At 42.9% G+C, this 27,554-nt stretch overlaps 4 protein-coding genes across 10 annotated transcripts in view; 3 read left to right on the top strand and 1 right to left on the bottom strand.

Annotated features, from left to right (window-relative positions):
• Positions 1–101: 101 nt before the first annotated feature.
• On the bottom strand, positions 102–4,616 carry ccdc77 (coiled-coil domain containing 77). Of its 2 annotated transcripts, none has more exons than XM_047033964.1 (12): positions 4,573–4,616; positions 3,805–3,863; positions 3,202–3,388; positions 2,959–3,101; positions 2,603–2,699; positions 2,335–2,416; positions 1,989–2,074; positions 1,754–1,902; positions 1,288–1,534; positions 976–1,101; positions 733–885; positions 102–554 (listed from the first exon to the last, which is right to left on the bottom strand). In XM_047033964.1, exons 2-12 carry the CDS (start codon positions 3,840–3,842, stop codon positions 408–410), a joined length of 1,455 nt encoding a protein of 484 aa, XP_046889920.1. In that variant the 5' UTR covers positions 3,843–3,863; positions 4,573–4,616; the 3' UTR covers positions 102–407. The 2 variants fall into 2 exon arrangements, with proteins under 2 accessions (XP_046889920.1, XP_046889919.1); XM_047033963.1 differs by having other exon boundaries at positions 103–554; positions 3,805–3,852; positions 4,573–4,606.
• Positions 4,617–4,815: 199 nt separating this feature from the next.
• On the top strand, positions 4,816–10,416 carry hdac10 (histone deacetylase 10). Its single transcript, XM_047034928.1, has 21 exons — positions 4,816–4,909; positions 5,019–5,105; positions 5,260–5,394; positions 5,929–6,025; positions 6,258–6,355; positions 6,512–6,616; positions 6,847–6,915; positions 7,236–7,362; positions 7,446–7,511; positions 7,592–7,651; positions 7,751–7,840; positions 7,954–8,060; positions 8,180–8,247; positions 8,355–8,604; positions 8,690–8,780; positions 8,887–8,972; positions 9,087–9,143; positions 9,252–9,333; positions 9,434–9,634; positions 9,803–9,962; positions 10,091–10,416. Exons 2-21 carry the CDS (start codon positions 5,041–5,043, stop codon positions 10,105–10,107), a joined length of 2,031 nt encoding a protein of 676 aa, XP_046890884.1. The 5' UTR covers positions 4,816–4,909; positions 5,019–5,040; the 3' UTR covers positions 10,108–10,416.
• A 431-nt stretch (positions 10,417–10,847) lies between these two features.
• Positions 10,848–19,371, top strand: parvb (parvin, beta). Of its 3 annotated transcripts, none has more exons than XM_047034929.1 (13): positions 10,848–10,962; positions 15,293–15,382; positions 15,966–16,036; positions 16,120–16,222; positions 16,413–16,553; positions 16,850–16,965; positions 17,087–17,145; positions 17,300–17,319; positions 17,407–17,468; positions 17,549–17,617; positions 17,852–17,953; positions 18,059–18,131; positions 18,444–19,371. In XM_047034929.1, exons 1-13 carry the CDS (start codon positions 10,848–10,850, stop codon positions 18,518–18,520), a joined length of 1,098 nt encoding a protein of 365 aa, XP_046890885.1. In that variant the 3' UTR covers positions 18,521–19,371. The 3 variants fall into 3 exon arrangements, with proteins under 3 accessions (XP_046890885.1, XP_046890887.1, XP_046890886.1); XM_047034931.1 differs by lacking the exon at positions 10,848–10,962 and adding an exon at positions 12,188–12,283; XM_047034930.1 differs by lacking the exon at positions 10,848–10,962 and adding an exon at positions 13,582–13,721.
• An 81-nt stretch (positions 19,372–19,452) lies between these two features.
• Positions 19,453–27,554, top strand: part of parvg (parvin, gamma) — a 63,958-nt gene continuing 55,856 nt past the window's right edge. For 3 of the 4 annotated variants that reach the window (XR_006957101.1, XR_006957102.1, XM_047034933.1), the window contains exons 1-12: positions 19,453–20,201; positions 20,648–20,721; positions 20,823–20,887; positions 21,422–21,524; positions 21,637–21,777; positions 22,327–22,442; positions 22,605–22,660; positions 22,751–22,782; positions 22,880–22,941; positions 23,249–23,317; positions 23,480–23,581; positions 23,731–23,803. Coding sequence is in view for 2 of the 4 variants with exons in the window: in XM_047034933.1 (XP_046890889.1) it covers positions 20,658–20,721; positions 20,823–20,887; positions 21,422–21,524; positions 21,637–21,777; positions 22,327–22,442; positions 22,605–22,660; positions 22,751–22,782; positions 22,880–22,941; positions 23,249–23,317; positions 23,480–23,581; positions 23,731–23,803 (883 nt within the window). In the remaining 2 variants the exon portion in view is untranslated. Of the gene's footprint in view, positions 20,202–20,647; positions 20,722–20,822; positions 20,888–21,421; positions 21,525–21,636; positions 21,778–22,326; positions 22,443–22,604; positions 22,661–22,750; positions 22,783–22,879; positions 22,942–23,248; positions 23,318–23,479; positions 23,582–23,730; positions 23,804–26,621; positions 27,516–27,554 lie in introns of those variants that run through there. The other variant, XM_047034932.1, reaches the window with a different exon arrangement.

Below are 27,554 nucleotides of genomic sequence, written 5' to 3'. Positions count from 1 at the left end.
TGAGTAATTAGGCTAAGGCTCTGGCTATAGGCACTCCAGGGTGCAGGGTACACATGACAACAACATGACCAACAGCAGGCTACATCGTTCATAAAAACAGCTTTACTTAAAAACTTTACAGACTTATCACATTACATTTCATATAAAGACAATAAACAAATCAGTAGTGAAAAATCATGGGAGCAACATTTTAAACAGACCAACATTGTCCATGCTGTATTTCAGATCATTTGAAACATCAACAATAAAAGGCACTGACCAATCTTAAATGTTAAGCTTCTATCAATTCTATAACACCTGGAAAAATAATAAATAAAACTTCAAACTTGAGCATTGGAAGACAGTTCCTTTCTTAACACCTATCATGTTATGATATCCCACTTCAGTGGTCCAACCCAGGCTGGACCTCAGCTGTATCGCAGGTCGTTCTCCAGGCCATAGATCTTGGCTTTTAGGGTCTTCAGCTCCCCCTGAACCTTCTTGGTGCGGGCGTTGGTCTGGCGCACCTCATGCAGAATTGCCAGGTCCTGGTTAGGGCCCACGTTCAATGTTACCTAAGATAGACAGGTGAGGTGAAATACAGACAACATCCAGTTGAGCACCAATGCTCAACCAATATCTGAAACAGATAGATAAGTACAAGAACAACAAACCTACCTATAAATATCTGACACAAAAGGTTTTAAGCTGTATTTGATGTCTGCTTGCTACTGGAATCCCCTCATTTCTCACCTTGAAGAGCTGCTTCTCCACATCTTTGAGTTTCTGCCGCAGGTGTTTGATGTCAGTCTTGAAGCCCTCGACCTCCATGACCCGCCTCTTCTCCAGCGCCTCGTAGCGCTGCGTCATCATCTGCAGACGCTTTGCCATCTTGTCTGAGCGACCCTGCACGTGAGATATACAAAACCACTCGGGTTTCACAAGGATTACGCACCCGCGCCCTCACACATGCCCTGGCACACGCACGCACATTACCTTAAAGATCTCTCTGCCCACATCCCCTTCTTCTCTAATCTGGGCCAGGTCAGTCTCCAGGGTGACGCACTGCTCCCGGTACATCTCAGCTAGCCGGTGGGCTTGCTTCAGCTCCTCCTGCATCGACTGAAGAACAGATAATGGGGTGCAAGACCCCTTGTAACTTAGCGTACAATAGGACTCAGGAGTAATCAAACGTTTGATGTCATCTTTAATGAAGGAAATAATTTCAGCCAATGCATGATTAAAAAAACAGATACCCGGTGATCTGCTACATGAATACATAACATATTTCTGAAGTCCGGGTCCCACCTTGAGCTCCTCTCTGAAGACCTGCTCTGTGTCTGGTAGGGGCTGGGCCAGGAGCAAGGTTGTGGTGCTGAAACCCGGGTGGTCTCGGCCAACCCTGGCCTCCCTCAGTCTGTCCTGATTCTGGTCCAGCTCCCGCAGCAGACAGTCCTTCTCCACCATCCAGCTCTTCTCATTGGCCCGTGAGTCAAACTTCAGCTTCAGGAAGTCCCTGGTGCTCTCGTACAGCAGGTTCTGAGTACGCTGGAGTCTGGAAAGAGGGCCAGTAGAGACAAACTGTCAATATACTGAGGCACTTATCGGGGACCTGTCTGAAATACTGCAAGTCAGTTTACATGGTGTCACATTGCAGGAAGGTTGCCCGGCGCTCTTAGAACGTTCTTAAGAAGATCTTAGCGTTAAGAGCTTCTTAACGAATCTGGGAAACCCGGCCAATAGCAGTACTGTGTGTGATGTTTAATGGACCTACTTGTCAGTGAGAGCAGTGATGCGGTCCTGGTCTCTCTGGTGCTGAACCTGTCCTTCTTCTACGTGGATCCTGCGGTCCTCCAGCAGAGACTCCACCTGCTCCTTGGACAGACGGGTCTGCTCCTCCATCTGAGCCTGCAGTGCCTCCACCTGGACAGGCAGAGACATTACAAGAGAGTGGGTCAACCTGAGACTGGTAGCCTTGCTGGTTTGGGTTCTTATGTGTCACTCAGTACCTGTAGTAATAAGGTCTGGTTGTCCTTTCTGTACTGCTCGGAATCTCCATTCATCCCCTCCTCTGATCTGGCTCTCCGCTTGCCCTCTGCTCAGATACACACAGGATTAGGTGGCAGAGACAGGAAAATATTGCACTCCCATGTCAGATTATTCCACTTTTTGTAATCTAATTAGTTCTAAGAGCTGTAATCCTACTTACAAATTGGGAATTTGGGGGACTTTACTGTTTTGGGCTTAGGTTGATCTTACAGTAAAGGTATAATCTTAAAGTCTTTGTATCTGATGAGAACATAGAGTTGCAAGAGAAGTTGGGGAGTATATTCCCATATTGATTTTGGTACACACCTTTAATGGATCCAACTCTTGATTTTGCTGTCCTATGAGGATCCTGGACCTTTGTCTCAAGCTTTTTTTGTGCAACAATGACCTGGAAAATAACCCATTAGATATAAAACAAACCAATGGTATGGTATCTTTGTAAATTAATCTTTATAGCAAAATGATCATTACACATCCAAACATCAATACACCTATAAGTTAAATTTAAAATAAGCAAATAAGCAACATTTCTTTATCTTTCATTATTTGTCATCAACAGTTGGCTGGAACTGACCTTGTGTGGGGGGTCGCGGTGGAAGTAGGTGATCTCCCCAGGGTCGGGTCCCACCAGAGCAAGCAGGTGCTGGATCTTCTTCCTGTCCTCCAACTCTCTACAACACAGAGATGTTTAAGATGAAAAGAATAAGGTTTCTATTCATATCCTAATCCTTTTTTTAATGTTTAACTGTTCAGAAATGTAAAACGAGAACAAATAGACTAATAAATAAGGGAACAAATAAAAAGTGATTGACTGTATGAAACAGTGTGGAACTACTATGTCTATGGTCTCATCTCATATCTGTTGGCATCATATCTTTTGACAGACTCCTCCCTACTCTACATACTCATGTTTCACTGAGGCTGTCCCACCTGATTTTGAGCCTGTCGTTCTCTGCGTAGAGGCGCAGGGCCTGTTCTCTCTCTTGGAAGAGGTACACCTGCATGTCGCTCAGCGCCTTCTGCAGTTCAGCAATCTCTCCCTCGCGCTGACGCACCTCCCACTGCAGCTTGTGCTGGGCGGGCGGCGAGAGACAGCGAGATTAAACAGGCAAACTAGTACATGTGAAAATAGACACACACACACAAACAGACACGCACAGACATCTCTCTTACCTGGTCGTCTGTGGTAGCTCTGTACTTCTCCAGCATCTGTAGCAGATCCTCGTGTTCCCCATCAAACTGGGCAATCTTCTGCCTGTAGAACTCCAGCAGCTCCCTGGAGGGCCGCAGGTAGGCCAGGCGCTCATTGATAGGAGGCAGGGGAGAGTCGGGTTCCTGTCCCGGGGTACGACAAGTGGCTCTGGAGAGGGAGCGCACAGGAGACCACTGATCAAACTCAGACATGGTAACGTGAGGACCCCAGGGTTTGAGGGTTAGAAGCTAGGGAATGTGGACACTAGGCTGAAATATCTAGATAAACCCAATTAAGGAATCATTCCTTAGAGTCAGATTAGAATAGGAGCAGGGATGGATTAGACACAATAACACTAGTATTCTGGGATTACAGTTAATTGTAGTCATCCAAATAGATGCCTAATCACATATAAATCAGGTCCGAGCCGGTAATGAAACAAAATTATTTTTGCATAACCTTAACAGAATTGAAATAGATTCCAGAGAGGAAAGGTTATTTAGGCACAGATTTAGGAATGACAAAACTTGCATTTTAGGAATAATGTTGAGTATTGAAAATCCAGATACATTAGATATTCTAACCTGTTTGAAACATGATTCCTTGCAGGAGGGGACTCCATCTGTGTTGACCTGTAACAAAACTGCATGGATTGAGTAACTCAATCCATAACCATATGCGTATTATAATGTAGCCTACCTAGGAAACTGTTAATTTGTAAAACTAGCCTATTAATGTAGTATGACAAAATGTGTTTATCTTGAGGCAGTAGATTATGCAAATCACAAGTGATTGTACTGTAAATTAACGATGGAAGCTTGAGTTTCAAGTTCCCCAGTTAATCCTTACATACGTTACAGCTGGAACTAACGCTAGTTTTTTGAGTGACTAACTGCTGGGTTAGTCACTCAACTCAACCCACTGATCAGTGCGTTGCCACTACGTGTGGGTTGAGTTTTCCCGACTCCAGCAGTTTGTCAAGTCATTTTTGTAATACTACTGTTACAGACTGTACGTTGCGATTTCCAATTGGGCGCCAGCTGAGGCGGGACGTTTAAATCACCAAACATTTATATTATCTTGTAACACTAGTTTATTATGCTGGTTTATCACTATTTTAGTCATGGCATGCAAACAGCTACTGTAACTTTACTACATTTTGAAATAGCAGGACAAAATGAGCTAATCTATACTGGGAAAATATGATATCTTAGCACTCTAACAGTAGACTAGTTTACTGTTCGGAATGCGAATGGGTTGTGAATGAGTAGCCTAGCTAATTCAGATGTACTGCACACTTAGTGTCTGTTAGAAATCCAGTACTTTCGTGTTTCAACCAAATATTTTCTTACCTCCACTGTTTTGAAGTTTCTCTTTTTGCCGTTGTGCCGGAAATGGTCATAAATAGAGGAAGTAGAAAATTACAATGAAAATACATTTTTATTTATTTACCTATTTTAAAACCTCTGAGAAACATATAAGACTAGATTATTATTTTTATTAACATATAAAACACATTTATTTACTATATATGTATTTTTGTTATTTTGGTCTTGAAGTAAATTTTATGTGAACGATGCGTACACGTCACATGACAAAACAAAGATGTCGACGCCCTATTCTCACATGTTTTGACAAAGTTGCTATACATTTTGTTGTTATTTCTTTGTAAACAGATTTAAATTCTCGGTATGTGACTGCAAGCAAATAAAAAATCCTGCCAGTTTGCTACCGTGTTACTTGCTAGTCCATGCAGCAGCCATACACATTGCATTGACAATGCCATTCTCTATTGCAGTGCCTACTACTATAATTCCAAGATGAAGTCGGGAACTGCACTGATATATGATGAGGAGATGACCAAATATAAACTTCTGTGGGTTGAGTAAGTCTTGATCTAATTCAAATATCGACTTCATATCGCCACAGGACAATTTTTTTTTGTTAGCTTTAGTTTGTTTCCACAGCCTTTTAAATACTCCATTGAAATGTTTGAACTTTATGTTTTCACGTTTCTCACGTGTGTCTGCTTTCTCTAGCCCAGCATGTAAGATAGAGGTTCCTGAACGCCTTACTGTGAGCTATAAAGCTCTGGAAGAGAATGGTCTTGCCCAGCGTTGTGTCAATGTGCCTGTGCGCCAGGCCACAGATGCAGAGATTCTACTGGCACACAGGTTAGTCTGACACATACACACATCCGTCACATCCCTTCTTTTAAAGATGCTGTAAAGCAAATTCCATGATTTGCTTCTGAGTACATTATGTAAGTGTGAAATTAGTTGCTGAAAGTATGTTCAAAGCGAGAAAACTCTGTCGCACTGATATGTGGAGTTAGACCATTGAACAGTTCCTCACCCGTTTTCAGCTCAGGTTTTGTAGAGGCGGGGCAAAACCCAACCTATCTACGTCACAGCCACCTATCTACATCAGATCACAGACGCTTTATATAACCTGCATTCTGTTACTCAGCTGGTACTATGCAAAGACAAAGTCATTAACACATAAAACACTCTGCAGTGACATAAAACTACTCTGCACGAGACTGCAGGTAGGTCTGATCTGATATCTGCAATTGATTTAGCCAGTTGTTGCTAAATTCAATAAATTGGAGGGAGCGGAGCTTCTGCTCCTTCAGGCCCCCCCCCCCCCCCCCCCCCGCCCCCCCTGCTTTACAGCATCTTTAATCTCCTGCTCCATCTGTCCCACAGTGAAGAGTATCTGGAGGCTGTCAAGAAGACCCCTCATATGACCCTGGAAGAGCTGATGACCTTTACCCAGCAGTATGGAGATGTCTACTTCCACCCAGTGAGATGAACACTTTCTGGAAGACACACACACACTATAAATCACAGTGTACTATATTTGAATTGTTATGGTAGAATGGCAGTATGCAAATGGTGTAGTTAGTGTAAATGTGTGTTTTGTCTCTTTCAAAGGAAGGGTGCTAAATACATTATAAAGCCTGGCATCGCTTGAGCAGACATGGTTCACTGACTGACTCTGAATGAATGATGTGACTTGTTGTTGTTTTCTTCAGAACATCTACCACTGTGCCAAGCTGGCTATAGGTGCCACACTCCAGCTGGTGGACAGTGTGCTGACAGGGAAGGTGAGGAACGGCATGGCGTTGGTCAGGTGAGTCCTCATCATAGAGAGAGTATACAAATCAGCTACTGTAAATCTCAATTGTGTTGTTCTACTACATCACCCAGAATGCTGTTCTTTGAGTCTAGGTGCTCACCCCGCGTATCCGGTAGTTGGCTTTGACCCTTATTATTTTTCTCTCTCCAGACCTCCAGGACATCACAGTCAACGTAGTGCCGCTAACGGCTTCTGTGTGTTCAACAATGTAGCTATAGCAGCCCACTATGCTAAAAAGCACCACAATGTTAAAAGGTAAGGAGAAGGTGGGTAGAGCTTAACCTACTTACGACTGTGATTTCATAGTCGTAATATTATGTTTTCTTTGTTGTGTATGTTTTGCTATATACTGCTGGCTGTGCTCCAATTTGCACAGCCAGATTTACCCCAAATTGGGTATAATAAAGATGACCTTACCTTACTTGATTTTGTTCATCTACACTGACATGCCTGAATGTTTTGGGCAATCATTATCTCACTCTTAGGGTGCTAATTGTGGACTGGGATGTACATCACGGACAAGGGGTGCAGTACAGTTTTGAGGATGACCCAAGGTGAGAATCATCACACATTTGGTGCCCTAAGCAAGGTTTACCCCTGGCACCCCCCTAACCCTAGCCCCACTTTTTAATGCCAGCAGAGGGCGCCAACCACAACAAGGACATATGAAGTGCCGCGGTTGGCGCCCCCTGCTGGTAGTGCGTTCGAAACTCAAGGACAGCGGGAGGGTTAATTTAATTGGATGCCAATGCAAGGACCGGCACTGATCACGTTGGACATTGTAATAATAATAATACATATATTAATATCAGGCTAAAATCATTGCTATTCTGGCTTACTGACACTTCTGATATTTGCATACTCCATTTCCCAGTGTCCTCTACTTCTCCTGGCACCGCTATGAGCACCAAGACTTCTGGCCCAAACTTCGAGAGTCAGATTATGACAGTGTAGGCAAGGGGAAAGGAGCTGGCTTCAACATCAATGTTCCCTGGAACAAGGCAAGGCCCCACAACTACTTTCATGTATTCTTCCTCAAAATCGTATGTTAACCTTGCTATTTTCACCTTTGTTCCGGTTTCAGGTTGGTATGGAGAACAGTGACTATCTGTCAGTCTTCTTTCATGTCCTCCTACCTGTGGCATACGAGGTGAGTTCTTGCGATAGAGAACAATCTCTGTATTGACTTTAGGGATCTGAGAATAACACATTTCATGCTTCTTGTTTCAGTTCTGTCCAGATTTGGTATTGGTGTGTGCAGGGTTCGACTCGGCCATTGGTGATCCAGAGGTCAGTCATTCTAACCTCCAAACAAGGCCTGTTGCAACAGTAACCTACAGAAGAAACTTTTTTTTCCACGAAACCCTTTGTGTACATTCTATGTTTCAGGGACACATGTGTGCCACCCCAGACATATTTGCCCATCTCACCCACCTCCTCATGTCCCTGGCTGGGGGTAGACTGTGTGCAGTGCTTGAGGTAAGTCTGATGCCACTGAAAATAATAACTCAGCAGCCAATGGTGATGATAATAAAATATACCAAGAAAACTGTTACTGTCGTATACTTCACTACAAATCGTTTGGTTTCTAGGGAGGGTACAACCTGACATCTCTCGCCCAATCAGTATGCCAGACGGTTCAAACCTTGCTCGGAGATCCCGCCCCCCAACCGTCAGAGCTGATTGGCCCCTGTGAGAGGTCTGCTCAGTTATCAATCATATATATTGTGTCAATCAAAAAGTATGGTACCCTTAATAATGTGTCCTGTATTGTTGATAGTACTGATGTTTATCTCAATTTACTTTGACTCTCTTCAGTGCTCTGGAGTCTATTCAGTGTGTCAGGGCAGCACATAAGCCATACTGGGACTGTCTCAAACATGCAGGTACAGGAAGGCAACGCACTCCTATACCCATCAGAAACACCACTCACTCAATCTGAACGTACATTTTTTGGGGCCCTTTACAAACCCAGTCCCACTGTCTCCCCCAGAGGCTCCACCCATCTCTGAGCCCAGTACCAAACGCTGTAAACAGACAGAGGGAGAAGGACACGGGAAGGCAGAAGATGGAGAGAAGGAGGAGGAGAAAGAGGAGATGGTTGTCTGGCAAGAGTCTCCGTCGAGGCTGGTCCCTCCATCCCGTACAGCTGCAGTACTGCCAGCTGAGGTGAAGCCCCTGGAGGGATGTGATCTGTTGGAACCCTCCCTGGCTCCTGCAGCAGACATACTGCAGACACTGAGGTCTGCATTCAATATTGGTCAATAACACTTGATTTTCTATGATTATGCTTTTTCTTGACATCGTACTGTTGTTTATTTGAAAAAGGAACAACCTTTTGGAAAAGTCTGTGGATGAAGGATCTCTCAAGACCCTTTACAGTGTCATTACTCTCTTTGAAAAAATGAAGAAAAATGAGGTGAGAATATCCTTTGTTGTTTTCCTCAGATAATTTCCATGAATACTAAAATAGTGCTAAAGTGGATATTGGATATTGTTCTGACTAACCAGTTAACGTGTTTCAGATTCGGAATGGTTTGGCGCTGGTTCCTCATGTTCCCGTGGCAATTTCATGTGCTGTTAAGCATGCTGCTGAGTCACTTACCAACCGGTACTTGAAATGATAACCTTTGACCTTTTCCAATACTAGACCTACAGTACAGACAATATGTGGGGTATAGCACATGTAAACACACAGACATCTGGTTGCGTTTATTCTCTGCAGGGTCCTAGTGGTGTTTGTGGGGGAGGAGGACGTCACAACGTACAGCACAGAAGAGGGGTGAGTATTTGGGTCCTATAGCGTTAACTTCATTACTTCTTAATTTCAGATGTTTTGTATTGGATTGAAACTAGTATAGAATCCTTATTGGCATCTCCTGTCTTTTAGAAAAATGCTGTTCGTGCAGATAAGCAGGAGGCAGTCAGGAGAGCAGAAATCCCAGTATAAAGTCTCTGTGTGTCTGAAAAAGGTAAACTGATTCAGTACTCATCCACACAAATAATTCATTGTTTCCTGAAATGTGGGCACTTGTTTTGGTCATGGGAAATCCGAAGTGTGTGTGCTTGTAGTCTCCACCAGAGGACCAGAGGGACGTAGCCGGGTTCATGCATGCAGTGCTGGGCCTGCTCCTGCCCCTGGCCTACGAGTATGACCCTGGTCTGGTCCTGCTTGCCCGATCGCCTGGCTGTGGGGTAGGGGAGGCCGCCTGGGCCCAGCTCACCAGCCTGCTCCAGGGGCTGGCACAAGGGCACACACTGGTACTCTTACAGGTGAGAGTGACAACACAGAGCCACAGGACTTCACTGGGAGTTCATCCTAAACGATTTAAACATTACAACCTGTGTAATTACTCTACTTATGTATTCTAATACAGTGCAGTCCGGATGAAAACATATATTTTCTTGTATTCTATGACTGTCTATTGTGTGGAACTCTAGGTGGGGGAGGAGAAGGCTCTAAGGGGCACCGCAGCCTCTCTTCAAGGGGACCCTGTGCCGTCCTTGGGCCCCCTAGGGGCCCCCCCACCTGAAGATGTTGAGGCAGTAGAGAGACAGAGACAGAGGCTGCAGACCAGCTGGAAGCTATTGCAGACCACAGGTAAGGATGTGACAAACCCAAATACAAGACAAGATTTGAGCAATCTGAGACATATTTAAAAGGGGTGATCACTTCATGAATACAAGATGTTTTGTAACTCTTGTATTGTTGACCTGATTTCTTGACAGCAATATCAGAAAAATGACCAAGATGACTGAAGACACATACACATTTACACTTGATTTACAACAAGCAAGATCCTACGTTTTCAATTTTGATACCGTTTGAATGAGTTTTTATAATGTGTGCACAGTAATGTTTTTGAATCGAAACAAGTTCATCATTAATGTTAATTGGTAGCACAGTTGTCAATTGTTAGCCAACAATTGTTAAATAGACACTTTTATTTTAATTTGTAAACTGTCTGCTAAATTTGTAGACCTATCCCTCTTATAAAAGTATTTGATTTGTATTCTGTAAACTCTCCTATTAAATGTCAGAATGGTAGATGATGGGCATGTTAATGCGTGTAGTTTGCTGGTTCCCCCTTTTCTACATAACGCTTGGGAAAAAAATGTCTACTCTGTTAAGTCAGCCGTTGTGTTAAACACACCCAAAGATATGCATCATGGCAGGTGGTCCCAGGCTCTCCCACTGTCATCCTCCTTTGCTTTCACGGGATAGCCTGTTTTATCCTTCATCCAGCCATTGACTGGCGCTGTGGGGTCCGGTAGATAAAAGCATAGTCTTCCCATACAATGAGTCATCCGGTAATACTGATGCCAAACAATCGGTGTTCTCTTTCTACCCTGTTGTTTACGTCTTCGGTGTCTGTAAAGTAGCTTTCAAGACCTTAAGGCTAGGAGTTTATTTTCGGTCTGCAAAATCCAGGTGTTTTGGGCTTTCACATTGAATTAGATTACAGTCGCAAACAGTCGTACGAAGATGTCTGCAGCTCCATCTAGATCTGCAACCTCACAGTCGGGCAAGATGAAAAAAGACGAATCTTTTCTTGGGAAACTAGGAGGAACGCTGGTGAGAAAGAAAAAGTGTAAAGAAGGTAACTGAGAACTGTTAATAATATATTGGCTGTTGTTGTCATCGATATGGATAGTATGATTACGGAAGTTATTTACAAGTAACTATCCATGGTTATGTATCAACATTTTCTTGAGCGATCGTTAAATAGCTTTAAAGTGTAATGAATATTGTCTACATTTGCGTGGGCCTACCATACAAATTGAGTGCAAATTATATATGATATTTTATATATGATTTTTCAACATGTATGGCTTTCACGCAATTCTCTGACTATGATTATAAAGTAGGCCAGGGTTGAATTTCAATTAAGTGAATAATTATTCACTTACATATAAAGCTAATTTTAGAGAACTGTAAACAGGGTTCCAGTCTAGAAAGAGTGCGTTTGACAGTCACAAAGAAAGTTGCCTGGCATTCCACATGAGGTAATACACATAAATAGAGACATGTCACCCTTGCCAGTAAGGCAAGGTTATGAAGATAAGGTGTAAGAGGATTACCTCCAGTTTTGGTTTGGTCTAGAATGATAGTTAGCTTTTGGGGTTTTACATTTTTATTCAGCGCTATCTCTATTATTTATTTACCATGCTATTTTGAAGTCTCACCACCACCTCCCTTCTCCCCCCTCTGTCTAGAATGGACAGCTGCAAGGTTTGACGCCTGTTTGTGTGTCTGTGTGTGTGTGTGTGTTCCCAGCCATGTGTTTGCCATTCTCCTCATAAGGAGCTGAAACAGAAGGAGAATGGGGAACCCCAATAAATTCCAAGTCAACACAACAATACTATATGGGTGATATGGCCGCTTGTACCAGAAAGAGAGGAGTGGAACACAAAGCTCCCTGGTGCTGTCACAGCTGTGTTTAGACTGCCCCGGTATGGAGAATGTGATGAGAGCCAATCCCAAGACTATATGTCACAATTATATAGGCCTACTTACATTTCTGAATATATTGGGGGAACAGCATTAGCCATAACAGAATTCACAAAGAACCCACTTTTCCAGCTGTTCCTTTCAGATTTGGGAAGTAACCACAGACTGTGGCAGATAGATGAGCAAAGTTGTACGATTAGAGCTAACTGTGGAACTCCTCAGATTCCTGCAGTGCCAGAACACACGATGACCATTGTCTCCAGATAAACTGAAGGGAAGTGTGTCTTTTTTCCCTCAAATGATAGTGTCACTCACTCGCAATGAACAGGCAAATGATAAAGAGGCTATGAAAGTGCAAGTCATTGTCTCTATTAAAAAGGAAGGATGGTAGTTCACTTGCAGTGTGTTTTAATTAAAGAAGACTTCTGCTCCCAAACCCTTGAAGTGTACAGACCACTTATTTACAGCAAGTAAGTCTCTTTTTGTGTATCCCATATTATACAGTTATATACTTACACAGTGTTTTCTGTGAACTATTGTTGGATAATTAAGGACTGTTTGATTCGAGCATTAGATTCTAGAATCTAGATGATCCTAGATTAAACTTGGGTAGAGAGGAGGGTTTTTCCACACAATTTCCTCAGTTGATATTATACACCCAAGCTACATGGCTTTTTACATGGCTTTAGCTTTTGCTCTTAGTTACTATTATCTATTTTATATATCAGCGTTGATAAAATGTATAAGAATTTTGAATGACTGCAACAATAATAAATTACCTGTAGGATCTCTATGAACAACGTTTTAGTAACTTTCACACCCAGTTTGTGGTCCGGGGTGGGACAGTGTCTCTGGGCCACCGGAGAAGCCCCTAGTGGTGTAACTGTGTCATTGCTCCTGGCATGTGACACTGAATGTATGACTGTGGATGTTTAGTCAGTCCTCCTGACCATTGCTGGCATGAATACCCAGGGGCTAATTTAAGGCCAGCTCTGTGTCCACACTGCACCATATCCTCCATGTCACACATCATGTCCCATTCGGTAGCATTGGAACTATGTAAAACTTGGAGGGAAATGTGTAGATTAGAATAGATGTGCACCATGACAAGCTTTTGACTATGCATTTGAATGCTGGTGTTATTCCTGTTGTGACTGAGGTCAGTGCCTCAGACTACTCTGCTAATGAATTTAGTTTTGCACAATGCTTGCCTTGCACAATGTTTTGCACAATGCCTGCAACAAAGCTGTAAAAAGATTTATACCTCGAGAAGGTCTTGGGTTAGAATTGAGTTATTGTAATTCAATTAAGAGGGCTACATTTCCTGCATGATTAATTATCTAATGAAGCAAAGCAAATTAAAATGTGTTCCTTCTTCCAGCATATCTAAATGTTTGCCATCTGGGCTTCCTACACATTACTTAAGTGAAGATAACATTTAATTTATTTTCTTGATAACAGGAAAATGTTAACCTATCGTGCTGTAGACATGCTGCACATGCTACCTGCCAGCTGCAGTGTCTCCAGGTCCTCTGTTCAGTCCAGGTTTCCAAGTTCAGTTTCCACTTAGGAGTATAACGGGGATTCCAATGCTGTGCTCTACTACTTCTTCCTTTCTTAAAGACCACCCCTCTCCCTTCATAAACACACGTGCGTGCGCACGCACACACGCACAACACACACACCTACTCTCTCCCCTCTCTTGTAACCGGACCGCATGGGTGGGTGGGGGTTTGTGACAGAAATAAACACGTGATGACGCTTCTGCCGATGCCTAGACCCACCGGCTGCACCCCATGTACACAGATACACACACACTCTACCTTCACAAGCTGCTACCGCCGTTCCAAGGGCTGATATTTGTGGACATGGCTGGACTCCTGTGTGGGACCAAGAGGAAGAAACAAGGTAGTGTTGATATGGTTGTAATGGTGTTTGAGGTCGCTAAAGGGCTTTGAGGGAACCAAGAATAGGAAGCATGACTTACAACCTATTGTATTGTATTTACCTCTGTGCCTGCATAGACTGTAATGCTGTTCCTTATTCCGCCTCATCGTTGATGAAAGAAATACTTTACATGGACCATATTTGTAACATTTTTATGTAATTAGAAAAATCATATTTGAGGTTTTTATATATATATACATATATAAATACAACCAATATATCAAATTATCAGAAGATGGTGTTTCGGCAAAATATGTGGGAACCTTTTTATTGCTGCAGTGTTTGTCTACATGTTTTGTACCTCTGCTTTTGGCAAGGACGTGTGAAACAATGCTGGTGCTACTAATGGACCAGTGTGGCTCGGACACAGCCAGAGGGCCAGAGGCACTGAACCCAGCCAGAGAGACAGATGGACTGGACGCAGCAAGGGAAATGGCTCCATTACGATTAAAGGGGGACAGGCCTGTAATTATGAAGGAAATACTGATCTGTGCTCTGATGCAGCCATACTGTTTACCCTCCGGCAAGGACTGGTGGTAAACAACGGATTAGACTAAATCTGTAGAGAGTACTCCACCCAGACTTCAATATCTCAGTTCTGCATATCTTAACATTCTCTCCACTCTCTGTATACTTTCCCCAGACATAGATTAAGCACAGATAGTTTGTCTGAAGCGGTGAGATTAGGCTCTGGCTGGGAAATCAACTCCGTGTGACTGGTACCAGACACAAATCAAAGCGAGTGCTGGGTTGAGTGAATGTATTGGTAGATTCTCCATTAAAGCAGCTTCTTAGTTATAGACTTGGGTTGGCTCTTTTGAAAGCAGCCTTTAGTGTTTGGGAAGATGAAAGTACTGCATCTGCTAGGGTACAAGGCCAGTATTTGATCAATAACCCCCAGAGACTGTCCAAGAGAACAGAGCTAGAGGAATCCCAAACAGATAGGCTTGACCGGGAAGGCTTGCATTTGCATCTAAGAAAGGATCTATACTACAGCTATACCATACTGTAGCAATGGTGCGGTCCAAAACGCCAAACTCTTTATACTCCACATTGCCTTTGCTTAGCCAATTTCATAATGGATTTGTGTCACTGTACAGAAGGGACTGTTTGATTAGTTACCCTGCAGGGGGTAAGTGCCTAATTGTCCCTTGGTACTTGGTGGTGATATGCATGTACTCGCATGTATAGGCTGTAGCAGATGGTTCTAATAGGGTGTAGAACTACAGAAGTAAAGACCTACATTACCCAGGAGGTGAGGAGGGTGATGATGCGTTCAGGGATGAGTGTGGCATGAGTGACCAACTAACAGCTGAGTAGGAGGTACACTGAAGCGCTCTCTCTGTGTCTCTCTCTCTGTCTCTTTCTCTCACTCTCTCTCCGTCTCTCTCTCTCACTGTCTCTGTCTCTCTCTCTCACTCCATCTTCTTTTCCTTCTCTCTCTTTCTCCTCCCTGTCTCTCGCATTCTCTTTCTCTCCCTGAGAATGTCTATGTATCTAATAGTGTCTCACTCTCCCCTGCCTGTCCCCAGTGAGTGACCTCACTGAAGAGGGCAAGAATGCCATCAACGCCCCCATGCTGCCCTCTGGGACCGAAATCCACCCTGAGGACACGCTGCTAGGTAACCAACAGGTTAACGCCAATGCTCATACAATTGCTGTTTAAGACAACACAAACACTATTTTCAGCAACTTATACATAGTTCTATAAAGTACAACTGAAGATCAAGGATCAGAAGTGCACAGTTCGAAACGTGTGTCAGCGGTAAGGTTCAAGGAATAGTGTGTATTTACTTAGCCGCATCGCAAAGTAACCCCATCTCAGCTACGGGGCACGATGATGAGCGACCAGGTAGGAGGTGACTGACGTTGACTGGGTGATAGGACGGGACTGACTACCTTGAGTGACTTCAGGAGGAGGAAATGAAACAAGACGAGAGCAGTGCGTGAAGGGTGGAGCGAGGACAACACCCTTTTTTTCCGAATCACTTCCTATGTTTAGAGATGACTGATGGGAAGCTGGGTGTGTGTGGGGGTGAGGGAGGGAGGGGGCGGGGCGGGGCTATGTATGTGACAGAGAAAAGGAGTTACTCATTTCAAAACTGTAAATGTGTAAGACACACTCTCCATCTGTGTGTATTGTATGTTCCACTGTCTTTCTTTGGCTCCTCAGCTAAGAGTTGCTCTCTGTCATGTCTTTGCTAGAAGAGAATGCTGAGAGGAACATGCTGGACCCAACATCCAGAGAAAATCCTAAATTCAAAGACCTTCAGAAGGTAGGTTACAGCCCTCAGTATCCCCAGTGTTAGGGTGTGTTTTGAAATCCATCGGAGTTCTGATCCTGTCTCTGTGTGTGCAGGTACTGATAGATTGGATCAACAATGAGCTGGAAGAGGACAGGATCATTGTCAAAGACCTGGAAGAAGATTGCTATGATGGGCAGGTGCTTCAGAAGTTATTTGGTAAGAAATAGATGGATTTGGATAGTGTGTAGAAATGTTTGTGGGGCTGTATTCTCTATGCCAGAATGTATACGTTTATGTGAGGAAATCTTTAAGTATGTGCCTTAGTCTTATTGCCCGTGTTTTGTCTGTGGCTGTGATTAACCGTCTGAAAACGCTGGCCTGTGTTTCTTCCTCATCCTGACGGCAGAGAAGCTGTGTGGAAGGAAGCTGAACGTAGCGGAGGTGACCCAGTCTGAGATCGGCCAGAAGCAAAAACTCCAGATGGTTCTGGAAGCCGTGAACGAGCAGCTCCGGCCTCACGGATGGTCCATCGAGTGGAGTGTGGACTGTGAGTGGACATCTGTTCGCTTGCTGGTGTAGCCTGACCTCTGGACCACAGGCTTCCATGCAGCCGTTACCACATTCTGTGTGTCATTCGATCAGAAACCGTCATGTTATAATGCACTTTCAGCTGTTCTTTATGAAACTGACTTTGAAATTCTGCTTTTGTTATGACATTCCGTCAAAAACGCTCACACTTTGTCGTTCGCATTGTATCTTGAAATGTCGCTTTTGGCTGAGAAGATGAACAGGACAGACACCTGATGTCTCCCATAAGTGCCTTCTTCTGCCCGTTCTTTACAGCTATCCATTCTAAAAACCTGGTGTCCATCATCTATCTGCTGGTGGCCCTTGCTATGCACTTCCTGGCTCCCATTCGGCTGCCTGAGCACGTGTCTGTACAGGTGGTGGTGGTCAAGGTGAGGAAACCCACCTACACAGTTCTGGCTGACCAAGTTCTGCTACTTTGGCTACTTTGGCTGCCGTGTGAGGTTTATTGACCCCGTTGTTTTGTTCCCCCACCCCTTCTTGGGAAGACAGAAACGAGAGGGCATATTGCAGACGTCTCATGTGACCAAGGAGCTAACTAGCACGACAGAGTAAGACATGTTGGATGTCCTTATCCAAGGTCCAGTGTGGACGTCGCGGAAGAGAGCTGTGATGTTGTCGTTTCTTCTACCCGTAGTGAAAACAAGTAGTTGTTAGTGTTGGTGGTTGGGGTATGACTCTACCTCATGTGTTTCCTTTTTCTAGGATGATGGTGGGTCGATTTGGTACGTTACTTCTGTTCGATTGCTGATTCATGAGTGGTCCATTTAAATGTTCGCATTCATTTGATCCCACCTTTCATTTCATCTTAGATAGGGATGCTTTTGACACGCTCCTGGATCACGCCCCCGACAAACTCAACGTTGTCAAAAAGGTACGTCATCCGACTTCCTGTTTCCACGGTTTTGCGGTTTTCTCAGTGATTCACGTGCCGCTTTTGTCTCCTTTCACCAGTCGCTCATCACATTTGTAAACAAACACCTGAACAAGCTGAACCTTGAGGTGACAGAGCTGGAGTCTCAGGTGGGACATCTCTAATGACTCTCATTTACTGTTAGAAAGATGCACGTCTGATCTTCTCCTTGACTTACTTTATACACTTACTTACTGACTTATGTATGTCACCTTGGATCAAAGTGTCTGCTAAACAAATACAATATACATGTAAATGCAATGAATCATTGTTGCATCTTTGGAAGATGATACATATTTGCTGTGCTTTCTTGTGTGTCCTCTCTTGTGTTGGCTGTTGTGTAGTTTGCTGATGGTGTGTATCTGGTGCTGTTAATGGGGCTGCTGGAAGACTATTTTGTCCCCCTCTACAACTTTTTCCTGACGCCAGAGAGCTTTGAACAGAAGGTGAGTTCATTACAAAGACGTTCTCTTTAAAATAATGTTTTTATGATCATTGTTGCTGTTTATTGACCGATTTCCCATTGGGATTCCATTGCCTGTTTCCTGCAGGTCCACAATGTGGCGTTTGCCTTTGAGCTGATGCAAGATGGAGGACTGAAGAAACCCAAAGCTAGACCCGAAGGTAAGACGGGGACATTCACAGGAAGTACCACACAAGAGATCAATTCTATGTGGCCTTTGAGGATTCAAATGATTCATAACATATACCTTTTCATAACCCTGATGCTGTTAAATCTTCTACTAAATGAATAACATGTCAAATGCAAGTATGTAACAGTGTGCAGGTGTCCAGCAGGGGGCAGCCTTGCCTTACTGTAAAACTTCAGACTACGGTCAAGTGAACGGTCTCTCTCAATGGTCTCTCTCACTAAACGTTCCCAAGTCCTCAATAAACCACCTCATATGACCTTATCACATTATATCTCTCTTACAGACGTTGTCAACTTGAACCTGAAGTCCACTCTGAGGGTCTTGTACAACCTGTTCACCAACTACAAGAACTCTGACTAAGCCATGGAAGGACACTGCTCATAACAGAAGGTGGAACTTCCTCTAAATCCACACTCCATGGAAATCTGGACCCAGAGTTCACACTGGGACTGTATCCTAGAAAACACGATACTGGATACAGGATACTTTCTTTGTGCTCTGTACTCACTACAGCGTTGTGTTGGACCTGGACAGATCCAGGTAGAATGGCCTGAGGAGTCTCTTAATGTTAGTATTTAATCACGCTAAATGTCAGTATTTATTTAAGATGTCCTGTATGCTAAGGCTAAACCTCACCCCTCCAATCTTTTGCTACGTGCCTGAACTGTCAGCACTGGGAAGAATACGGATACCCTTGTTTGCCATGTTATTATGAACTAAAGAACACCCCCGAGTTATTTTATGCAAAGAGCCACTACTGCTTATGAATGCGATTCACTGCTTGGATGGCTTGCTGAATATTGTATTTCTGCAAGATATGAATATGACATACTCTTTAATTCCATGTCCTCCCCTCGACACCATCTCTCAGAATGCTCCCAACCGATTGTAGAGCCATATTTCCTAGCTGTTGCTAGCACTGTTGCCTCCTGCCTTAAGTGCCATGTTATTCTCCGAGCAGGGCAGACCATGGAGTAGCTTTTCAGTAATCCTCCTTTCAGAGTGGTCTCGGTGGAGCTTCCCCCTGAACACAGCGCAGCAGCCTGAGAGCAGAGAGACCCTCTCATGCATTCTAGACCCAGGTTGAATTATTGAGAGGCTGTGAGTCAAGTTGGGATGAGAAGCAGAGGAGATGTACATGTTTCTGCTCGGCGGTTGTTCGCCCGTGGATGTGACCGTCAAGAAATAAATGTTTCAATGTTTCAACCATGTCCGCAGACAAACGTGTTCTTTTTAATGGTACGTGTCCCACTTGTCTGTTGGCTTGTTGTTCTTTGTGATCGCAAGCTTGGATCTCAAAAGACCAACGGTTCAGGTTTAGTCAGTGGAATTATGGGTTTATTTTCAGACTTTATTTTCTTGTCTGTTCCCTTGGTTACCGTAGCAACGTTTCCCTCCCCAAATTGCACTTTCCCGCAGGTGATGGAAGGTCTTCCTTTTCTGAAGTAGGCACAACAGAGCGTGCATAGTGTGTCATGTGTTTTATCTTTCTACAGATGATTGCGGATTGCTGGGGGCCAGACTACAAAACATTGATAATGCCAGTCTCAAATTGAGATGTGTGTGGAGTGCCTTGGAGCCACAGGGCAAGACTGTGTCCCAATCATTTGTGCTGCCCAGAAGTGGGGTTGGAGAAGAATGTGTTTGGTCCTATCAGATGAAGTGTCCTTACCTTTTCCTCTCGTGGTGGAATAAGAGTCCAAGCTTGTATGCATCATATAGAGATGAATGTTCTCATCAGGAAACACTCAGGATATGTCTACACCACAGCAACGTAAAGAGGAAGTGTTCTTCTGAATCACATTTGTCTGTTTTCCGATTTATGCTATGCACTTCATTCAGACTTTGGTTTTGAATTTTCAATTAGGTTTTAGTTTTCAAATTGAATGAAGACAACTTTTTTATGCAACATTTCAGAAAAAACTTTTTTTGTAAGGCTAGATGGGTTTCACTGTGTTGGCTTTTTGAAGGGGTCAGGGTTGACGTCAGTCAGGAAGCAGAAGTTCCCTTATTCGGTCTGTTCACTTCTGGCGCTCTGAAGGTAAGCTTATTCGAAAATACTTTTGTTGTTACTCCATTGAAAGTGTCTGTCAACCTTAGGGAGAAATTTCCTCAGAGAGGACTGCAACACAAAGAAATACATGCTCAGAAACGCTGAACTGAAGTTTTGGTTAGGAGAGTTTCATAGACTCATGGTCAAAGTGCATCTCGTTTATGTTAGTGTTTTGTCAGAATGTATTTCTTTTCAGTTTTCTTTCAGTGTTTGTCTGTTTAGGGCCATACGTAGAGGGAGAGTCACAGCTAAATACAGACAGTACCAGTGCTGGTTACACATGCGCAAGGGTCACCAACTTTGACTAGAATATTGTGTTCAGTGAAAACGAAAGTAAATTAAGGAAGTGAGTTTAGCAACCCAGACAAGAACTGTTTGAACTATTTAAAGTTAACCAATCTCAGACGGTACACTACGAAAAATGTCTTGTTCAGGAAAAGAAAGATGGAGGGAAACATCTTTGACTCCCAGCAGGAGAAAGACACCATTGACATAGACAGTTTTCAGGGTGAGTCTTATTATTTGGAGTCGGACATTAACCTATCGATTTGCTTAAAACCTAACTTTTATTCTGTCATGAATTCAACTATTAGCAATTTTGATACACAGGGGAGAAGAGAAAGATCATTCAACCCTCATCTTTGCAAGACCCTAAACTTGAAAAATTGAAAACGGTAAGACGTTAAAAAATATATACAGTGTACATAGACGGTGAGAAATGAATATAATACTCCATAGACAGCACAATCCAGATATAATTATTGTACTATCCAAAGCAGAGGCCTTTGTAACAGTTTCATACACAACATCACTACGCTCTCCTTTGTCTTGGGCTGAAGATCATTTCACAGTCATGACAGAAAATACATCAGGAGGACAATCTTTACACATGTATTCATCTGAGTTCTATTGCAGTCTCATGCTGAGAGAGGTGGTGAGATCAGTGAAACTTTAATGAACATCTTTATATCAGAAGATGGTAAGACAGATCACAGTTATCACAAAACCTGGTGCAATCTGAGAAAGTAGAATTTCTTTAAGTTCTCTGAAATCATTTTATATGAAAAGATGTGCTTGGAATGACCCCTAAAAAACTGAAAGTTCATGGATAGCTGCTCAGTTATGAGGAACTCTGTTAGATGCTACCTTAGATTAGCACATAGCATCTCAATTACATGACACACTCCAACAGTGAAAACCTTCTACAGGTCTTGGTTGACTGGATCAACAGTACTTTAAAGCGTGAGCACATTGTGGTCCAACATCTAGAAGAAGACATATTTGATGGACTGGTGATTCATCATCTCTTGGGTGAGACACACACAAGCACAAACATATGTGCATATACACATAAACACACACACATATCGATTTGTTTTTCTCTCTGGTTGTTTGATCTGGTGTGTGTCTGTGCTGTCCGTAGTCAGTCTAGCAGGGGTGCAGCTGCCCGTGGATGAGATAGCTGTGACGAGCGCTGCTCAGATCCATAAGCTGGAGATCATTCTGGAAGCTCTCAACAACAAGCTAGAACTCAAGGAGAGCACCATCAAGTGGAGCGTCAAACGTGAGTCATGCTCAAGATGTTGTCTCGTTGTAGAAACATCTGAATGTTGTCTAATTTTTACTGAAACATCATAATGTTGTGGAAACATCCTAATGTTGTCTAAAAGTTGATGAAATATCACAACGTTTTCTAGATTTGGTATTATCATCCCAATGTTGGATTATCATCTCAATGTTGTATAAACATCACAGGGTAGCTATAATGTTGCGAAAACTCATATAATGTTGTTTAAATGTTGTAGAAACATCACAAGATCATCTTAACAATGCAGACATATCCCAGTGTTGTTTTGGCCTTGAGGAAAGTAAACACAAAAGATACATTTGAACACGTTTGGCTTCAGGGGTAAGGTTTGATGTTCACCCTAGGGTGTTGTCTGTTTCCTGTCACCAACTGAGAAGGATTATTGTTGTGGATGTGGCAGCGCTACAGAGCAGCATGTTAATCATCACTGGTGGAGATTACTTTGTTTTCTTGTGCCAGTGAGATGAAGGGGGGGCTTTCGTGTTTACAGAATGAATTCTTCTTTTCCTCTGTTGTCCATGTCAGTCATCCACAGCAGAGACCTCCTGGCCACTCTTCATCTGCTGGTTGCCATGGTGAAGTGTTTTCACCCTGATCTAGAGTTGCCTTCGAATGTGAGTGTGGAAGTTGTTCTGGTTGAGGTGAGTTTGGATTTGATCTCAAGTGCTTCAGCCGAGGCCAGGTTTCAAAGAGATTTAATATTGTATTTGGAGCCTGGGGATCTTGAAGTAATGACCTCATCCTCTTGATGGAGATAGAATAGTATAGTGATATGTTCGTTAATCCTTTGTTGTTGCATACAGGTCAGCAGAAGTGGAATCAAGTCTGACGTACAAATAGAGTTCCTGACCAAAGAAAGGTTGGTAAATTGCTGCCTATGAACAGGATTATTCCTCCTCCCATCAAATGGCTGAGTGAACTGACTTTCATCTGCTTGCTTTTTCAACAGTGATTCAATAGACTCCCTGAGTAGTTCTAACAGTGAGTACAATATTTGGTTCAAGTAGATGGGACCCATTTGAAGTAGTTACTACCAGTCATCATTGAACCATTGTAACCTTTGCCTGTCTCTGTACAGGAGAACATCCTATTGATCAGCTGCTTCAGCTGGACCCGCACAAAGTCCACACAGTGAAAAAGGTAATACAGACCTATTTTAGAATAGTTCCGTTTGCACATGCAGAACATATATTTCTGTAGCATTAACAGGAGTGAATTTCCCCTCATCTAGCTTAATGCTCAGAAATGAAACCTTTTCTTGGTCTAACGCTCGACACACAGTTACAGAAGACCTAAGCTCATGATTGGGGAGTGGGGTATAGTTCAACATTTGACTGCATAACATGAAGTATCAGTCAAAGGTTAAAATCCCCCCCTGTATGTCATTTTGGATTAAAGCCTCTGCCACATGAATATAGTTACATTGCCATGGTTGTTCTTTTTCCAGGCCATTCTGCACTTTGTCAACCAGAACTTGTCCTCCCTGGGTCTGCAGGTGATCGACTTGGAGAAACAGGTGAGTCAACATCTACTCCTGCCTTGTTTTCATTGGTTACAGATCACTTACTACATTGATCCCTTAGCACTTTTTACTAATGAAAAGCTATTGATTGGCTCCCCTGCCATTGCTTCAGCCTATCAGGGTGGGTGACTGTGCCGGTGTTGTGTTCCTGTGTAGTTTGCAGATGGTGTGATTCTCCTGCTGCTGATTGGGCAGTTAGAGGGGTTCTTCCTCCCAATCTGTAACTTTCACCTCACCCCCGTGAGCCAAACTGAGATGGTGAGTATCCACAACACACTGATGCTGAATGGAAAGTCGCAATGAAATGATGACATTGTTATCAAAGGCTTTGGGTCCCCTATGTGAGGATTTCCACTTGTAGTGTGGCTTGTGTTTGGATGTCAATTGATGTGTTTTCCCTGGCCTAGCTTCACAATGTCACGTTAGCCCTTGACCTCCTCAATGACCTGGAGCTGGAGGTGTCCAACGTTGACCCACAAGGTAAGCACGTTGACATTCTGTGGCTTCAACAGCTGGCCTCATACTGTCAGTCCTGCCACCAGATGAATGTCTCCTTATAGTGCCAACTGGCATCAAGACAGCAACTCGTATCAAGCTGAGGACTGTAACCATGGTTGCATTCTACAGCAGTTTTCAGGGCATTGAGAAGTGCTTCAGGAAACAAAAACATCAAAATAATTCAGAAGATTTCCTGTGTGAGAGAACTTTATCTAGGTGATAGCGGCATGCCACAGATTTTTCATATGTCAAGTGAGAGACAGGATTTGTGCTGATCAGTTAAGACCCAATGCTTTGGGTGTGAATGTGTGTCTGAGAATTGTTGTCGAATACAATGGGATTGTTGTTGAGTAATCTGTATCAGATATGTTATGCTTTGGGTGACTGGCTAAGTCTGAGGACATAATCGTTCATTTTTAGTTTTTCACAAGGACAAACACGGGAGAAGGACAACTCGATGTCTGTGGATTGATACAGATATTTATTCATCGTATTGCAATATCCGTCATTAGGTCTGTGTGGCGTGTGTGTGTGTGTGTGTGTGTGTCAGGCATGTGTGGGTGAGTGTGTACAATGCATATTACTCCCTTTTCTTTACATTGCCTATACGCCTAATGGCTATTAATGGATGATGCTCAGTATAACTTTCTGTCCGCGCTCTGGGATGACTTAACAAACATACTTTCCCAACCAGTACATTGTAATATTCATTTCTTAAGTTTCAAATTAGGAGCTGCTGAATAGTTGATTCAGAACCTTAAATTTAATCAAGGAGCAAATGATTAATTCAAGTTTTGTGTCCTTTTAATTACCGGGTAATCTCTCGGATGGAATAAGGAATCACAACGTTCAGGGACTACAGACACACACTGAATACATTCATTAGCTCATCCGGAGCTGAAGTTGATCTTAATAGTGCATAAAAGTGAATTAATGCTTCACGCACACAATCTTGGATCTTACCATACCCTCTATATTGATTGGATTGCATCTAATTTTGTTTTTCTGACCTTGTTCCTGGCCTCTTTACAGGTTGTGTAATATACAGTGCCCTCCAAAAGTATTGGAACAGTGAGGCGAATTCCTTTATTTTTGCTGTAGACTGAAAACATTTGGGCTTGACATCAAATAATGAACGTGAGACCAGAGATCAACGTTTCAGCTTTTATTTCCAGGTATTTACATCAGGATCTGATGCACAACTAAGAAAATATCACATTTTGTTTGAATCTACCCATTTGTCATGTGATCAAAAGTATTGGAACAGATATACTTAAAACATATTTAAGTGAATAAGACTTAATATTTAGTTGCAAATCCTTTGCATTCAATAACTGCAGCAAGTCTGTGACCCATTGACGTCACCAAACTTTTGCATTCTTCCTTTTTGATGCTTTCCCAGGCTTTCACTGCAGCCTCTTTCAGTTGTTGTTTGTTTTGTGGGGTTCCTCCCTTCAGTCTCCTCTTAAGCAGGTAAAATGCATGCTCTATAGGGTTTAAGTCTGGAGATTGACTTGGCCAGTCTAATACCTTCCATTTCTTGCCCCTGATGAACTCCTTTGTTGTTTTGGCAGTGTGTTTTGGGTCGTTATCTTGCTGCATGATGAAGGCTCTGCCAATCAGTTTGGTTGCATCTTTCCTTAAATTGGCAGACAAAATGTTTCTGTAGACTTCCGAGTTCATTTTGCTGCTGCCATCATGTGTTACATCCTCAATGAAGATTAATGAGCCCGTCCCAGAAGAAGCCATGCAAGCCCAAGCCATGACATTACCTCCACCGTGTTTCACAGATGAGCTTGTGTGTTTGGGATCATGAGCAGTTCCTTTCTTTCTCCAAACTTTAGCCTTTCCATCACTTTGGTAAAAGTTAATCTTTGTCTCATCAGTCCATAAAACTTTGTCCCAGAATTTTTGAGGTTCATCTCTGTACTTTTTGGCAAATTCCAGCCTGGCCTTCCTATTCTTCTTGCTAATGAGTGGTTTGCATCTTCTGGTGTAGCCCTTGTACTTTTGTTCATGAAGTCTTCTGCGAACAGTAGATAGTGATACCTTCACTCCTGCCATCTGGAGGTTGTTGCTGATCTCACTAACAGTTGTTTTAGGGTCTTTCTTTACAGCTCTCACAATGTTTCTGTCATCAACTGCTGATGTTTTCCTTGGTCTACCTGTTCGACGTCTGTTACTTAGTACACCAGTAGTTTTCTTCTTCTTCAGGACATTCCAAATGGTTGTACTGGCTATGGCCAATGTTTCTGCAATGGCTCTGATTGATTTTCCATCTTCTCTAAGACTCACAATTGCTTGTTTTTCACCCAAAGACAGCGCTCTGGTTTTCATGTTGTTTTCACCTCTGAATACAGTCTGCATATACAAAACCTATCTTACCCAATCTGAACCTGAGTGTAGACATTCAGTGGTATTTATTGATTGAATAATGTATGTAATAGGACACACCTGGGCAACAAAACACACCTGTCAGTCACATGTTCCAATACTTTTGCTCACGTGACAAATGGGTGGGTTCGAACAAAAAGGTGATATTTTCTAATTTGTGCATCAGATCCTGATGTAAATACCTGGAAATAAAAGCTGAAACGTTGATCTCTGGTTTCACATTCATCGTTTGATGTCAAGCCCAAATGTTTTCAGTCTACAGCAAAAATAAAGGAATTGGCCTCACTGTTCCAATACTTTTGGAGGGCACTGTATGTCGTCCTCTAGTCTCAGTAAAAACACGAGGCTGTAAAACTGCTGATGTTGCAGAACAGATAATCCCCAATTGACTTTGTATCTCAAATAGACATCATCTCCCAGGATGCATCAGCCACCTTGAGGGTCCTGTATGGCCTATTTAAGAGGCACAAAGCCAAGTGAGCACGAAGCGTGGCTAGGGAGAAGGAGATGTTGAGGAGATGTCGGAACAGTCTCCTGCGAAGCCTTGGATTCCCTGCCTCAACCACCCATTATATACCATGTTGGAGAAGTTAAACCTTGACTCACCTTTGATGTTAAAACCATAGCATCATAGATTAATCAGCACATATTTCTCAATACATCGTTTTGTAATATAAATGCCTTACAATGTGTGAATGCATCATTTTAATGATGTGCTGTAATTGCAATGACTTCAACCTTGTATCCCTGCAATAATTTAAATACATTTTTTAATAGACTGCTCGATGAGTTTCTGAGGGTAGGATACAAATGTGTTCTGCTTTATTGAAACAGTTGCTCATTACAGCTCAATGTCACAAGTCGGACAGCAAGCTGTGTTGGGCGTTGCTGTGGATCCTCCTGTTCATCATGTAAATGGCTCGATTCAGCAGACAGCTTAAGTGTCCTGTCAGGTCAGCTGAATGGGCTTTCTTCACTTGCCGTTTTGTATCGACCTTCCAATTTACTACTCCTTCAACTCTGTGTCCCACATGCTTGTCTGCCACATCTCTCATTTGCAGTTGTAGACATTTGAAATCAAGCATCCAGTTTAATGTCAGTCAGATGTTGTGATCCGAAAACCCCTGTCACAGGTAGTTTAATAGAAACATCTTCAATCTGGCAGCACTAAAAGCCAATGTCGGTGAGTATTTTATGATGTTCTGGAGAATTGGATAAAGGCTGTAAATCGGGTATAAAGAGCTGTACAAAATTAAGCTGTATTTCTTGCAGAATTCCAATGTACTTGTAACTCTACTTGTTACAAATTGAAAAATAAACTTGAACAAACATCGGGGAA

The sequence above is a fragment of the Hypomesus transpacificus genome, chromosome 14 (genome assembly GCF_021917145.1).
Source record: "Hypomesus transpacificus isolate Combined female chromosome 14, fHypTra1, whole genome shotgun sequence".
Lineage (NCBI taxonomy): Eukaryota > Metazoa > Chordata > Actinopteri > Osmeriformes > Osmeridae > Hypomesus > Hypomesus transpacificus.
This window is presented reverse-complemented; position numbering and strand designations above follow the sequence as displayed.

Coding starts and splice junctions, on each gene's coding strand:
- hdac10 (XM_047034928.1), top strand. CDS start 5,041: ATGAAGTCGGGAACTGCACTGATATATGATGAGGAGATGACCAAATAT. Junction 6,617..6,846: donor AAGCACCACAATGTTAAAAG/GTAAGGAGAAGG, acceptor TCTCACTCTTAG/GGTGCTAATTGTGGACTGGG. Junction 8,061..8,179: donor CTGATTGGCCCCTGTGAGAG/GTCTGCTCAGTT, acceptor GACTCTCTTCAG/TGCTCTGGAGTCTATTCAGT.
- parvb (XM_047034929.1), top strand. CDS start 10,848: ATGTCTGCAGCTCCATCTAGATCTGCAACCTCACAGTCGGGCAAGATG. Junction 16,037..16,119: donor AATTCAAAGACCTTCAGAAG/GTAGGTTACAGC, acceptor CTGTGTGTGCAG/GTACTGATAGATTGGATCAA. Junction 17,469..17,548: donor AACTCAACGTTGTCAAAAAG/GTACGTCATCCG, acceptor TCCTTTCACCAG/TCGCTCATCACATTTGTAAA.
- ccdc77 (XM_047033964.1), bottom strand. CDS start 3,842: ATGGAGTCCCCTCCTGCAAGGAATCATGTTTCAAACAG. Junction 2,700..2,958: donor AACGACAGGCTCAAAATCAG/GTGGGACAGCCT, acceptor TCTGTGTTGTAG/AGAGTTGGAGGACAGGAAGA. Junction 886..975: donor TGGGCAGAGAGATCTTTAAG/GTAATGTGCGTG, acceptor TCTCACGTGCAG/GGTCGCTCAGACAAGATGGC.